Source organism: Narcine bancroftii, chromosome 1 (genome assembly GCF_036971445.1).
Source record: "Narcine bancroftii isolate sNarBan1 chromosome 1, sNarBan1.hap1, whole genome shotgun sequence".
NCBI lineage: Eukaryota > Metazoa > Chordata > Chondrichthyes > Torpediniformes > Narcinidae > Narcine > Narcine bancroftii.
Genome location: NC_091469.1, coordinates 440462222 through 440476661, shown reverse-complemented (window position 1 = coordinate 440476661; position 14440 = coordinate 440462222). Strand labels below are relative to the sequence as shown.

General features: G+C 44.9%; 1 protein-coding gene across 3 annotated transcripts in view; it reads left to right on the top strand.

Annotated features, from left to right (window-relative positions):
* krit1 (KRIT1 ankyrin repeat containing) overlaps positions 1-14440 on the top strand; it is a 90971-nt gene that overhangs the window by 52096 nt on the left and 24435 nt on the right. For all 3 annotated transcript variants that reach the window (XM_069914386.1, XM_069914385.1, XM_069914387.1), the window contains 2 exons: positions 300-443; positions 7765-7921. In XM_069914386.1, coding sequence (XP_069770487.1) covers positions 300-443; positions 7765-7921 — 301 coding nt within the window. The remainder of the gene's footprint in view (positions 1-299; positions 444-7764; positions 7922-14440) is intronic.

Genomic DNA, 14440 nt, shown 5'->3' with positions numbered 1-14440 from the left:
GAACTCAACCCGTTTGGTTGTGGGGTTATTCAGTAAGCAGAGTAGCCGTCACTACAATTAGTGACCCCAACAGGTTCAAATGCCTTTGAAACTGATATGAACGACTCTTCGATGAACGCTATAGCCATCAAGCTTCCTGCCTTCTGGGTTCAGGAGCCTGAGACCTGGTTCTCTAGTATTTGCCATTGTGTACTCTGGTAAAGCATTGTGTTAAAAATTATTGGATAAAGCTGATTGATTTGAATTTTATACATTCCTTTGAAAGGTTATGAACATAGCTTTGATTTTTCGTCCTATAGGGAGCGACAGTGGGTGGATGATTTTCCTTTACATCGCAGCGCCTGTGAGGGTGATACAGAGTTACTGAGCAAGCTTCTGGATAGTGGATTTTCAGTTAATCAACTGGACAGTGACCATTGGGCTCCCATTCATTATGCTTGTTGGTAAATTGTTTTGCTACAATATCATCCGAAGATAGTTTCTATCTTTATATGTTGTTAAATGGTGCATTGTAATTCAGGTTGGAGGCATTGGTAAAGTGATGAGTATAATATTTTATTATTTTTTCTTGTGCAGTGGGCTGCAAATGCATGAATTACTGGGTGCATCATGGACAAAGACCATGGTTAGTGTAACTATGGCCTTTGGGCCAACTGCGGCCCGTTGCCCATTTTTTAGTGGCCTGTTAGAGAAAAAATAATCGCATTGCCGGAGCTGCTGTAACAGCAGTGCTGCTACAGGTGCAGACCCACGGAGACTTAGCAAAGTCTTAGAGCTCCCCCCGGGGTCCTTCTGCCCAGTCCAACTGCCATCGGCTCTGCACAGGCTTTAAACGATCTGTTAAAGGAGCTGACAGAGGTTGAAAACTGCTGGGTGTAATATTGTTTGGCCTGTGACCCCTTATATTTTTCTGGATGTGGTCCAAAATCAAAAAAAATTTGCCCAGCCCGGCCAATGTTCCGAGTCTTGTTTTGCTGCAAATTCCTTCATCCATTCTCTGTGCATTGGATGACAGTGTGGTGGTGCACATAACTCACGGCAGGCAAACCGGCTCCATGTGTTACTGTCGTGGAAGCAGAGCAGCCGCAACAAGATGGCGCTGCCGATGTCATCTTTTCTACTGGCTGGGTTAGGTCCACGTGAGCGTGGGGCAACATCATGACATCATTTCTGGCACGAGGGCGGGACTTAGCCACAGCCTTATAAGGCACAGCGTGGGAAGTTTCAATAAACAACTGGAGTACAAATGAGCCCACCAACAACTGGACTTGTTCTTCCCGACTCCGTTTAGTTGCCGCTACATTGGTGACCCTGATGGGTCCAGACGCCTCTGGACTCAACAGTATGGATGATGAAGCAGTCAGTACAGTCGCCCTCAAACTCCTAACTTGGTGGACGCTTCGCCCACGCACTTTGTTTGGACAGACAGAGGCACAGTTCCAGATAAAGCAGATTATCTCAGACTTCACCAAGTACTACCATGTCATTAGCTCCCTGGACCACGAAACCGCAGCCAGAGTGGATGACCTCATACAGAACCCACCGGAGGAAGGTAAATACTCCACATTGAAGACGCTGCTCATCAGCACCTACGCCAGAGAGCAGCCAGGCTCATGCACCTAGAAGGCTCAGGGACAGGACACCATCTGCCCACATGGATTAAATGCTCATGCTGGTAGAGGGCCACAAGCCCTGCCTCATGTTTGAAAGGGCATTCTTAGAACAGATGCCCGATGACATCCAGCTGCTGCTAGCAGATGTGAATTTCAGTGACCCCCACAGGATCTCAGCGAAGGCGGACATCCTCTGACATACCAAAAGGGAGAACTAATCTGCCATGATCAGCTGACATGCCCCCAGACAGAGCAGCAGCCCAAAACCCAAACAAGCAGGGATCAGCCAAGCCCTCGTAAGCTAGCAGAGGCGCGGTGATGTCTCTATCACCAGTGCTGGGGAGCAGAAGCCCATAAATGCAAGCAGCTTGGTGCGTTTCCGGGAAATGCCCAGGCCAGCCACTACTAATGGCTGTGGTGGCTGGTCACGCAAACAGCCGACTACATGATAAGACCACAGGTCGCCGGTTCCTTGTCAATACAAGGGTAGAGCTCAACATCATTGCACCAACATCACTAAAGACCTGAACATGACCATGCGTGCCCACCCTGTTGGCAGCCAACAACACCGCCGTAAAGACCTTCAGCGCATGGTGAGTGCTGATATGCCTCGGCGACAAGACCTTTTCACTGGGATTTCACACTGAACACGGTGGAGAAGACACTCCTCAGCGCAGACTTCCTCTGAGCTCATATCTTGCTTGTGGACCTCAAAGCTAAACGCCTGGTGCACGCCTAGACAATCTAGCTCGCTGCCAGCAGCGAGCGGAACCAGCATATGGCCACAGTCACCACCCCCACTGACAAGTGCAGCCACATTTTGACCAAATTTCCCTCCATCCTCAGGCTCTAGTTCACGTCCACGATGCTGCCACACGGTGTGCAGCACCACATCTTGACACAGGGCCTCCCCTTCATGTGAAGGCCAGACGCCTACCCCCAGGCAAACTGCAGCTGGCCAAGGAGGACTTCAATCGTATGGAGGAGCTGAGGATCGTCTGCAGTTCTGACAGCCCCTGGGCCTCCCCTCTGCACATGGTACCCAAGGCCATGGGGCTGGTGACGTTGTGGGGGCTACCGGCACCTCAACGATTTAACTACCCTGGACCGCTACCCAGACCCCCATATACAGGATTTCACAGCCACCCTACATGGTGCGACCATTTTCTCCAAAATCGACTTGGTACGAGGCTACCACTAAATCCCCGTCTACCCAGTCGACATCAGGAAGACGGCCATCCTCACGCCTTTTGGACTCTTCGAGTTCCTGAGTATACCTTTTGGACTTAAAAACACAGCGCAAACCTTCCAGCGCCTCGTGGACGCAGTGGACAGGGAACTGGACTTTGTTTTCATCTACCTGGACGACATCATCATCGCCAGCAGGAAACACCAGGAACACACTACCCACCTATGCCTCACGATCAACCCAGCAAAGTGCTAGTTCGGCCAGGAGGTGACTGGATCACCAGGGACACTGGATCACCAGGGACACAACGACACCCTTGCCAGAGAAGGTGGAGTCCATTCGGCAGTTTGCAGGACCCAACACGCTCAAGGGCCTTCAGGAATTCGTCAACATGGTCAATTTTTACAACCGCTTTATACCCGCTGCAGCACGAATCACGTGCCCCCTCTTTGCCATGATGACCTCCAAACAGGAGGACTTGGACTGGAGCGAGGAGGCAGCCACGGCTTTTGAAAGGATCATGGAGGCCCTAGCCCCTGGCATGTCGCTGGTTCACCCCAGAACCGATGTCCCCACCTCCCTGACAGTCAATGCATCGGCCACAGCAATAGGGGGTGAACTCGAGTAGGTGGTTGACAGAAATTGGAGGCCACTGGCCTTCTTCAGGCGCCATTTAGGCCCCCCCCCCCACCGAATTAAAATACAATGCTTTTGACCGGAAACTCATAGCCCTCTACCTTGTGGTCAAGTATTTCACCTACTTCCTCGAGGGCAGACCTTTCACTGTCTTCACCGACCACAAACCCCTCACCTATGCCTTTTCAAAATTTTTGGACTCCTGGTCGTCACGCCAGCAACACCACTTGGCATACGTCTCAGTATTCATCACCAACATTCAACACCTCTCCGGAAAGGAGAATGTCATCGCTGACGCCATCTCAAGGCTGGCTGTTCACTCATTGGCACCAGGCCTAGACTATTCCGAGCTTACACGGGCACAAGATAATGACGTGGAAACCCATGTTTTTCACACGGTCATCACTGGCTTCTGCTTCAAAGACATTCCCCTGTCAGTCAATGGCCGCACCCTCCACTGCGAAGTGTCCACTGGCCAGCCCCGACCAGTCATTCCGGGTCAATGGAGGCAACGGGTTTTCCACTCCATCCATGACCTCTCGCACCTATCCATCAAGACCGTAGCACACATGGTCGCTGCACGGTTTGTATGGCTTACGAAAACAGGTTGTTGAGTGGGCCTGCACTTGTACACATTGCCAGGCTTCCAAAGTCCACAGACTCACAAAAGTTCCCGTCCAGCAGTTCGAACCACCCAGCCGACAATTTGACCACATCCACGTTGATATTGTCGGTCCCCTGCCCATTTCACAGGAAGCCCGGTATCTCCTCACAGTGGTCGACCGAGCCACGAGATGGCCAGAAGCCATGCCCCTCAAAGACACGTCCACAGATGCGTGTGCAAGGGCAGTGCTCTTACACTGGATCCCAGTTTGGGACACTGGGCCATATCACTACGGACAGAGGGGTACAATTCACCTCCTTGGCACAAAACTCCACCAAACCACCACCTACCACCCACAGTCTAACGGCCTGGTAGAACATTTCCACCACCACCTAAAGTCGGCACTCATGGCCCGCCTGACTAGACCCAACTGGGTGGATGAGCTCCCCTGGGTGCTCTTTGGCATCTGGACAGCACCCAAGAAGGATCTCCAGGCCTCCTTGGTATACGGAGCCCCTTTGACACTCCCCAGGGAATTCCTCCCCGCCACCAAGGGCACAGACACAGAAGGAGAGGCAGCACTGCAAAAATGGAGGGACAAGTTGGGCTTCCTCGCACCATGGCCATCCTCACACCACAGACACCACCCCACCTCGGTGCCCACAGACTTAAAGACAACTGACTATGTGTTCGTTCACCGAGGTGCACACTGCTTCCCGCTCCTACGACCCTACAAACGCCCTTACAAGGTGGTCCGCAGGAGTGGCAACATGTTCACATTAGACATTGGGGGCAGGGAGGAATTGTTCACAGCCGACCGCCTGAAGCCTGCAGATCTCGACCTCAGCCAGCTGGTTTCCCTATAGCCAGCCAAGCGTAGGGAGAAGCCCCCTAAGGCAAAACCAACACAGGACTCGGGGGCATAGCATACTATTGCTGGTTTTGGGAGGGGGGAGAGATTGTGTGGCAGTGCACATCGCTGATGGTGGGCGAACCGGCTCCGTGTGTTATGATCGCGTTAGCGGAGCAGCCGCATGAAGATGGTATTGCTAGTGTCGTCTTTTCCACCAGCCGGGTTGGGTTGACATGTGTGGGGCAACATCATGACGTTGTTTCTGATGCGAGGGTGGGACTTGGCCATGGCCCTCATAAGGCGCAGGGCAAGAAGTTTCAATAAACAACTGGAGTGCAAACGAGCCCACCGACTACTGGTCTCGTTTTTCCCAACTCCGTTTACCTGCCGCTACAGCAGCGTCATTTTCTATGGTGGCATACAAGTGATGTTATACTGAATAATAGTAATGTTTGTCAGGCCTCATGCTTTCATCATTCTCCACTGTTTGGCACTATTTAAAATGACCCCTTTTGCACTTTCCATCTACATTCCAAACGATGTGGTGACATTTGACATTGGTTCAATTTTTTTCTTACCCTCGTTAGACAGCAAATGTTGTAATTTGTCCTCTAATACTGCCTTGCTTTTAACTTTAAAATCACCATCCCCATAAAAAAGATACAATAAGGATAATTATTGGAATATGAAATCCTTTTATTGATATAGATGCTTGAAATCAGATATATTTCTCACTGTTCTAATTTGGCAAGAAAATTTTGAGGATCTTTAACATGCATCTTACACAAAAGGCCTTTAGCTGGTGTACGATACTAATAAACTCCAGCATCCTGAACCCCTAAGGATCTGCTGTTAAAAATCTTAGTTTTCTTTTAATTCCCACTGCTTTGTTGTCTGGACATTCTTCGATATGGTTAAGGTTTTTACTAATTTAAAAGCTACTAATTGCAGATGCTAGAAATAGGAAATAAAACAGTTGCTGGAAATGAAACTAAATAATCTGCAGGAGGAGGTCAGTGGTTCAAGCAGGATCAGTGAGAAAGAATTTCGGCTTGAAATGTTGACCATCCATTAAACCCTCTGAGTTCCTTCAAGATTCAATTTATTGTCATAGTAATAAACATTGTCATACTACATGAAATTTCAAGGCAGACAGATTCGCCACCAGCAGAAATTGCCTAACCACCTCTTATAGTCTTAGAGTCAGAGAGAGAGAAGCAAAATAGAGTCCCCTCAGAGTCACCGAATGTCCATAGATTCACCTCCAGCGCTTCCACAGCCCCCGCAGCCACACAGAGTTCGGTCCAAACCATTGGCAACCCGAGTTCCAGATCCGAACCTCTGAAATGGTCAGGAACCCTCCAGCGCCCTCGGCATCTCCTTGCATCCTGTTTCCAATACTTGGTACACCTCCAGCTAGTTTGAGCCAGTCTCCATTAATCCACAGTCCACCACGAATCTCCTGACCGCATTCTCCAGCAGCCCGCATCTTCCACGGTTCCTTGCCTCGAGTTGCCAGCAGCCCGCCACTTGGACTGGTTGCTCAGCCGCAGAGCCCCCTCACTGGTTTGCCGCTTCTCCCTCTCAGACGGTGCATGATCTTCCTGCCCTCCGGTGCCCTGCTTCAGTCCTCCGCTTCCCCCAGGGTCTGCAGCCCCTCATGGCTGCTGCTGGTTAATAGGCACCGCCATCTTGAGTGCAGGCCCACGGTCGCCCTCAATGGAGCTGACGACTGTCAACTGGGCGGCTGGACCCCACAGGAGCACTGCATCTCCTCTTCCTTGCTCCCCGTGAGTCTGCACCAGTAGCAATGTTGCCGCTATAGATTGGGTTTCGCTTCTTATTCCAACAACTGCAGTTTCCTGTGTTCTTCCCGTTACTGGAAATATTCAACATGTTGCACTGCATGTGCAGAAAGAAGACCAAGAGGAATGATGATCTTTCATTGTCTTTGCTGATTCTTATCGACTTCTTTCTACACCTCATCTGGTGCCATTTCACTCTCTGGATAAATAATCTCACTCACTCCATTTGTGCCATAGTTGATGGTTTGGCTTTTGGTTCATTTTCTGCTCCAGCCACTTCAAAGGAAGGTTAAAGAAAGTCAGGCAAGACTGCATCTTGTTGCTATTTCCTTTCATTGTTGCCATGGACAGGCTTATGAGAAAACCCAGAGGAGACATCAAGAAGATCTGGATCAAGCTAATGATATGAGCACATTCACAAATTATGAAGTAGACAAACAAGATCCAAAAATCCAAAAAGACTGACAATGCAACTTAAAATTTCTGACTGAAAGTAAACATTAGCTGCATTTCCAGCTTAAAAAAAAGCTAATCTTGCTTGTATAACCAGCATTAATTTTCTTACTTTATTTAAACCTGATCATGTGTAGAAATTTGTAGTGAAACGATTCACAGTATGTCCATTTCATCTTCAAGACATTGACCATCTCTGGTACAGTGTTCTTCTAATTAAAATAAGATGACTAAATTTATTCACTGTTCTTAATACTGCAAAATCAAAACAGCACTCAGAAGGCAGAGGTAATTGAAGGCAAATATATGTTTATTTAAAATATTTTTTTTAAATCTAAATTTTGACACAGCACGATTACAGGCCATTTTAGCCCACGTGTCCGTGCCACCCAATTTACATCCCATTAACCTACACCCCCGGTACATTTTGAACGGTGGGAGGAAACTGGAGCCCCCGGAGAAAACTCAAGCAGAGACGGGGAGAACATACAAATTCCTTACAGACAGCACAGAATTCAAACTCAGGTCCAGTCCTGATCGCTGGTGCAGTAAAAACGTTGCACCAACTATGCCTTTTATAATGTGTTTTTTTGCCACAATTTTCTTTTTAGGTATGGAAAAGTCGAAGCTACTCGGTTCTTATTAGAAAAGGGAAAGTGTAATCCCAATCTTCTGAATGGACAACTTAGCTCCCCACTACATTTTGCAGCAGGTGGAGGACGTGCAGAGATTGTCCAGCTTCTACTGCAGCATCCAGAGATTGATCGGGTATGGCTCATCAATTTATTTCAATCTTCTTCCTGTCGTCATGCAGGCTTGACTTTTGAAATCTTTTTTTTTGTTCTAGAATCATTGTTATAGATTTGTCTAGTTCACCAATAAGACTGTAGTCCCACTGTGTCTAAACTCTTCTGCACTCTGTTGTTCTACACCTTTCTTGTGGTGCTATGGCCAGAACTGTAAACAATAATTAGTAATAGGATATTTAGAAAATGATCATTCAATTATGTGGGGTCAATTATGTGAAGTATTTGGAAAAGCAAATGGAACATTGGTCTTTATTGAAAGAGGGAGGAGTATAAAAGTCCTAATGCTTCTGGAAAGGGCACTGGTGGAAAGGTACCTGGAGTATTGTTCATAATTTTCTTCTCCTTATTTGAAAATAAATATTTTTTGTGAAGGTAACAATTTACAGAGACTTATGAGGTTGATTGTTATAATAACAGAATAGTTGTATGAGCAAAGGTTCAGCAGGCAGAATGGGAGCTCATTTAGAGTTTTGGGACTGCTGATCTTACTACAGCACAATATATTTGGAGAGGGTTGGACTTGGTAAATATTGAGTGGATATCCTCCCTCATGGCATTTGAGAATAGTGTCTGAATAATGGAATGCCTGCTTAAAATTGTGATGAAGTGTAGTTCTTTGAGAGTTGTCAGTATTTGGAATATAAAAACAGAGCAGAAATTTTTAAACAACTATATAAAGAGGAAAAGGGTGACGAGAGTAAGGGTAAGTCCCTTGGAATATGGTGGGGGATTAATATTAGCTCATGTAAAAATAGCTGATGTGTTGAATATCTGTTTTGTGTCGGACTTCATGGTGGAGGACACTTGTTAGCATTCCAAAGACAGATGTTATGGTTGCAATGGAAAGTGAGGACCGAGATACAATTGCTATTCTGGAAAAGGTAGTGCTGAACAAACTAGTGGGCCTATAGGTAGACAAGTCCTCTGGTCCTGATGGCATGCATCCCAGGATACTGAAATAAATGGCAGAGGTTATTGGTGATAATTTACCAAAATTCTCACTTATGGGCAGATCCCAGCCAAACAGAGGACGATGAATGTCACACCGCTGTTGGATGTAGGCAAAAGACAGGTAACTATAGGCCATTTAGCTTAACACCTGTAGTTGGGAAAATGTTTGAAGTTATCATGAAGGAAGAAATAGTGAAGCAGCTAGATAGAAAGGATCGCATCAGGCAGTTGCAGCATGGATTCAGGAAGGGCAGGTCTTGTTTGATAAGCTTACTAGAGCTCTGAAGATGTAACAAATGCAGTGTGGATAGAGAGGAACAGGTACTTAAGATTTTCAGAAGGCATTCAATAAAGTGCCGCATAAAAGACTAATCGATAAGATAAGGATACATGGATAATGTATTATCATAGATAGAAGATTGGTTAATTGACAGAAGGCAGAGAGTTTGGCAATGGTGAGCAGAGTGCCACAGAAGTTGGTGTAGGCCTCCAACAGTTCATATATACATTGACGATTTGGAAGATGGTACTGAGTTTAACATATCTGTTTGCTGATGACACTAATTGAGTGGAAAAGAACATTGCATAGTGGATGAGGAGAGTCTACAAAGGAGTAGGGATAGGTTAAGTGAGTAGACAGATGGAATGTAAATATTGCTAAATGCAAGATCATCATTTCGGAAGGAAACTAGAAGATCAGATTATTATTTAAAGGGTGAAAGATTGCAGATGCTGTCATGCAATGGAATTTGAGAGTGCTTGTCAATGAATTGCAAAATGTTGGTTTATAGGTACAATAGGTTATCAATAAGAGGTTGAATTAAAAAGCAGAGCACTGTAACTGAATGGAGTACAAGTGAGGCTGCACCTGGAATACTGTGTGCAGTTTGGGTCTCCTTTCTTCAGGAGATAGTGCAGAAGAGGTTCACTAGGTTGATTCCAAAGATGAGGAGAGAATGAGTCACTTGGAACTGTACTCTTTGGAATTCAGAAGAATGACAGGGGATCTCCGAGAAATATACAAAATTAAGAAAGGGATAGATGAGATAGAGGCTGAAAAGTTGTTTTCTGGTAGATGAGACTAGAACTGCATAATGACTGGTCAGTCATTAGCCTCAGCTCCAGTTCTGTTCTCTACCTTGAAGAGTATAAAAAATGCAAGAAAAACATCAAGAATCAGGAATGCTTAAAAAAAAAATGAGGTTGCTTTGTCAAACAAAAAAGATTGGGGAGAACTTTTTTTTTTCAGGACCTGTTTCAGGAAACAGGCACAGAGTCATGGGAAGTAAGGAAAACAAGCAGTGAGGTCATGGAATATATACAGATTAAAGAGGAAGTGCTTGCTGTCTTAAAACAAATAAGGGTGGGTAAATCCCCAGAGCCTGAGGATATTCCCTTGGACCTTGAGGGAGGCTAGTTTAGAAATGGCAGGAACTCTGGGAGAAATATTTAAAACATCCTTAGCCAGGGGTAAGATGCCGGAGGATTGGAAGGTAGCTCATGTTGTTCATTTTTTTAAAAAAGACTCCAAAAGTAACTCGAAATTATATGCTGGTGAGCCTGATCTCCATAGTAGGTAAATTACTAGAAGGTGTTCTAAGAGATCAGATATACAAATATTTGGATAGCTAGGGAATGATTGGGGATAGTCAATGTGGTTTTGTGCATAGTCGGACGTGTTTAACCAATCTTGTAGGGTTTTTTGGTTACCGAAAAGTTGACAAATGAAAAGCTGTGGATGTTGCTACATAGACTTTAACAAGGTCCCACATGGGAGGATGGTCAGGAAGGTTCAGATGTTCAGTATTCATGGTGAAGTAGTAAATTGGATTCAACAATGCCTGAACTGGAGAAGCCAGAGAGTAGTGGTGGATGCTTGCTTCTCAGACTGGAGGCTATGACTCATGGTGTACCTCCGGAATCTGTGCTGGGACCATTGTTGTTTGCCATTTATAATCAATGATCTAGATGACAATGTGCTAAATTGGACCAGCAAGTTTGCAGATGACACTAAGATTGGAGGCATTTTGGAACAGTGATGAAGATTTACAAAGCTTTCAGAGGGATCTGGACCAGCTGGAAAAATGGGTGAAAAATAGCAGATGGATGGGTTGCATTTTGAAAGGACAAACCACGAAAAGGGATACACGGTAAATGGTAGGGCACTGAGGAGTATGGCAGAACAGAGGGATCCTGGAATTACACATACATAATTTACATAATTCCCTGAAAATGCTGTCACAGGTGGATAGGATTGTAAAGAGTGCTTTGGGTATAGACAATAGGCGCTGGAGTAGGCCAATTGGCCCTTCGAGCCAGCACCGCCATTTATCAGATCATGGCTGATCTTTCCCTTTCAATAACCAATCCCAGCCTTATCCCCATAACCCTTAACTCCCCTGTCCACAAGAGCCTTATCTAACTCTCTCTTAAATTAATCCAACGAATCCGCCCCCACTACCCTCCGTGGCAATGTATTCCATAGACCCACAACTCTCTGGGTAAAAAAAATTCTCCTAATTTCTGTCTTAAATGGCCTTCCCTGTATTCTTAAACTATGCCCTCTGGTTCTAGTCTCACCCATCATTGGGAACATGTGCTCTGATTTCATCCTGCCAAGCCCTTTGATAATCCTAAATACCTCAATCATGTCTCCCCTCATCCTTCTAAACTCCACTGCATAAAATCCAAGTCTTTCTAACCTATCTGCATATGACAATCCTGCCATCCTGGGAACTAACCTTGTAAACTTGCCCTGCACACCCTCCATAGCAGTGGTTCCCAACCTTTTTCTTTCCACTCACATACCACTTTAAGTATTCCCTATGCCATAAGTGCTCTGTGATTAGTAAGGGATTGCTTAAGGTGATATGTGGGTGGAAAGAAAAATGTTGAAAACCAGTGTTTTAATTGTACCTAATTGACTTGTTATGTGCACAGTTTCACAACTCTAAAGGAAATGAGCCAATGACATTTTTTCTCAAGCAAAATATTTCAGTAGCAATTGGGTCTAGAGCAGTGCTTCTCAACCTTCCCTTCCCACTCACATACCACCTTAAGCAATTCCTTACTAATCACAGAGCACCAATAGCAATGGGATTATTTAAAGTGGTATGTGAGTGGAAAGAAAAAGGTTGGGAACCGCTGCTCTATAGCAAGTATGTCCTTTCTTAAATATGGGGACCAAAACTGGACGTAATACTCCAGTTGAGGTCTCATAAATCAAAGTATTGAGTAGAGGAGTTAGGATGTTATGGTAAAGTTGTATAAGACATTGGTGAGGCCAAATTTGAGTAATTGTGTGTAGTTTTGGTTACCTAACTACAGAAAAGATATCAATAAGATAGAAAAATTGCAGAGAAGATTTACTAGGAAGTTGCCCAGGCTTCAGGAACTGAGATACAGTGAAAGGTTGAACAGGTTAGGACTTTATTCTCTGGAGCATAGACGAATGAATGGGAGATTTAAAATTCTGAGAGGGATAGACAGAGTAAATGTAGGGAGGCTTTTTCCACTGAGGATATGGTTAAGGGTGAAAGGAGAATGAAGGGAGATTTAAAATTCTGAGAAGGATAGACAGAGTAAATGTAGGGAGGCTTTTTCCACTGAGGATATGGTTAAGGGTGAAAGGAGAATGAAGGGAGATTTAAAATTCTGAGAAGGATAGACAGAGTAAATGTAGGGAGGTTTTTTCCACTGAGGATATGGTTAAGGGTGAAAGGAGAAAGGTTTAGGGAAAAATTCTTTGCTCAGAGTGTGATGGGAGTGTGTAACGAGCTTCCAGGTGAAGTAGTGAATGCAGGCTTAATTTTAACATTTAAGAATTTGTACAGGTACAGGGAGGCAGGTCAGTTGGACTAGGTAAAAAAAATGGTTTGGCACAGATTAGAAGAACCAAAGGGACCTGTTTCTATGCTATAATGTTCTATGGTACTTCTCCTTATCTTGGTGTTCTGGGACCTCTGATACAGCATGTTACATGCTGGTGTTACAAACAGCGTGTAACAAGCAACAATAGGCGATGAACCGACAATGTTTAATTTTAAAACACTAATTTTATTTCTAACTCTTAAATTATAGTTTCATCTTTCAAACTATTCTTAACACTAAATTATCCCCAGCTATGGCAAGGTGTCTAGTGTATATATATATGTATGTGTGTGTGAAATACCCAAACCATTACAGTCCAAGCCAAAATCTAGAAAGTTACTTCAAATTTCACTTTCAGATTCAGTGTGGAAGCGTAGGGCTTTGAAATTTAATGCCCAGAATTAATGTTGGAAATTAATGATGGGAAGACTGGAGTTGTGGCTGCGACAGACTCACAAATTCTTTTTGCATTACGTTTGAAGAAATGACCATCCACACAAGCTCCTGGTCCTTTTGTAGACAAGATTTGAACTGGGTGGCATCCATGAAGCTTCCAAGACCCTGGCACCAGTCTCTCCAAGTAACTTCACTGCTAGTCACACTTAAAATGTAACAGTCTCTCCAAGTGACCTCCACTATTAGTCACAATCAAAACGAAGCACTTTGCTTCCCAAAAAGACCCTCCTGGCACAGGTCAGTCCACTGAAAAGGCCCAGTCATTCACTGAGCATGCTTGGCCCTGAATTTCACAAAAAATGGCTGGCCACAAGAGGTGCTTTCAAAGAGTGATTTCCTCTCCAGCGGTCAGCATGGTTCTCCTTTGCAAAATCACAATGTCTTTGTAAATGTATTGAATTCTGGAACAGACTGTGATAAGCCCCTCAGTTCTTCCAATGTATCGAATTATCTCTGGGTTGTGACTTGTGTTGTGCTTAGTGCTTGTGTAAAATATTAACTGTGACCATTCAGTCACTTCTGTCTCTACTATCCCTTACAGTGGATAATCCCATTTTACTAAAACGGGAGCTCATAATATTGGGCAGGATTTTCTTGAGACTGGCCTAATTAAATTAAATGACTATTATTTCTAGTGCATCAGGATAAGTTGTCTCTTGTTTACTGACCACATAAGGCAGCTCCATGGTGCCTGTTTGTAATCAGCAATGGATGGGATATAAACTCCAGTGAGAATTACTGATGATAACTCTTGGGGAAGATAGAAAAGTCTGTATTTAATCGAGATTTGCTCTAAAGCAGTGGAGCAGGAGGTTGACACGACCCCAATGTCCATGCATCAACTGGTATTAATTATAATACCCTGCCAGAATTTGAATTATGATCCAGTCTGTGAATGGTGAAACACTCTGGTTGGATTGTGGTATCCGATCTGTTCTCTGTCAGCCAGATCTCAGTGCAGCAACCAACTGAGATTTGTTTCACCTGTATCTGATAAAGCAGCCTTGTCTGAGGACATCAATTTTATTTTCTAATGACTAGACATTCGATAGTAGTATAATTGGTAGTCTGGTTTAGATCCTGGCCTTCACTCCACGTTTCCGGCCTTGACCTTGGTGGTGGACTGGTCTTGAACATTAAAGCTGTCTGCTGTGTCCACCTCAGCACTGTGGATGTGATCAGGGGAGTGAGCTTCACCCCT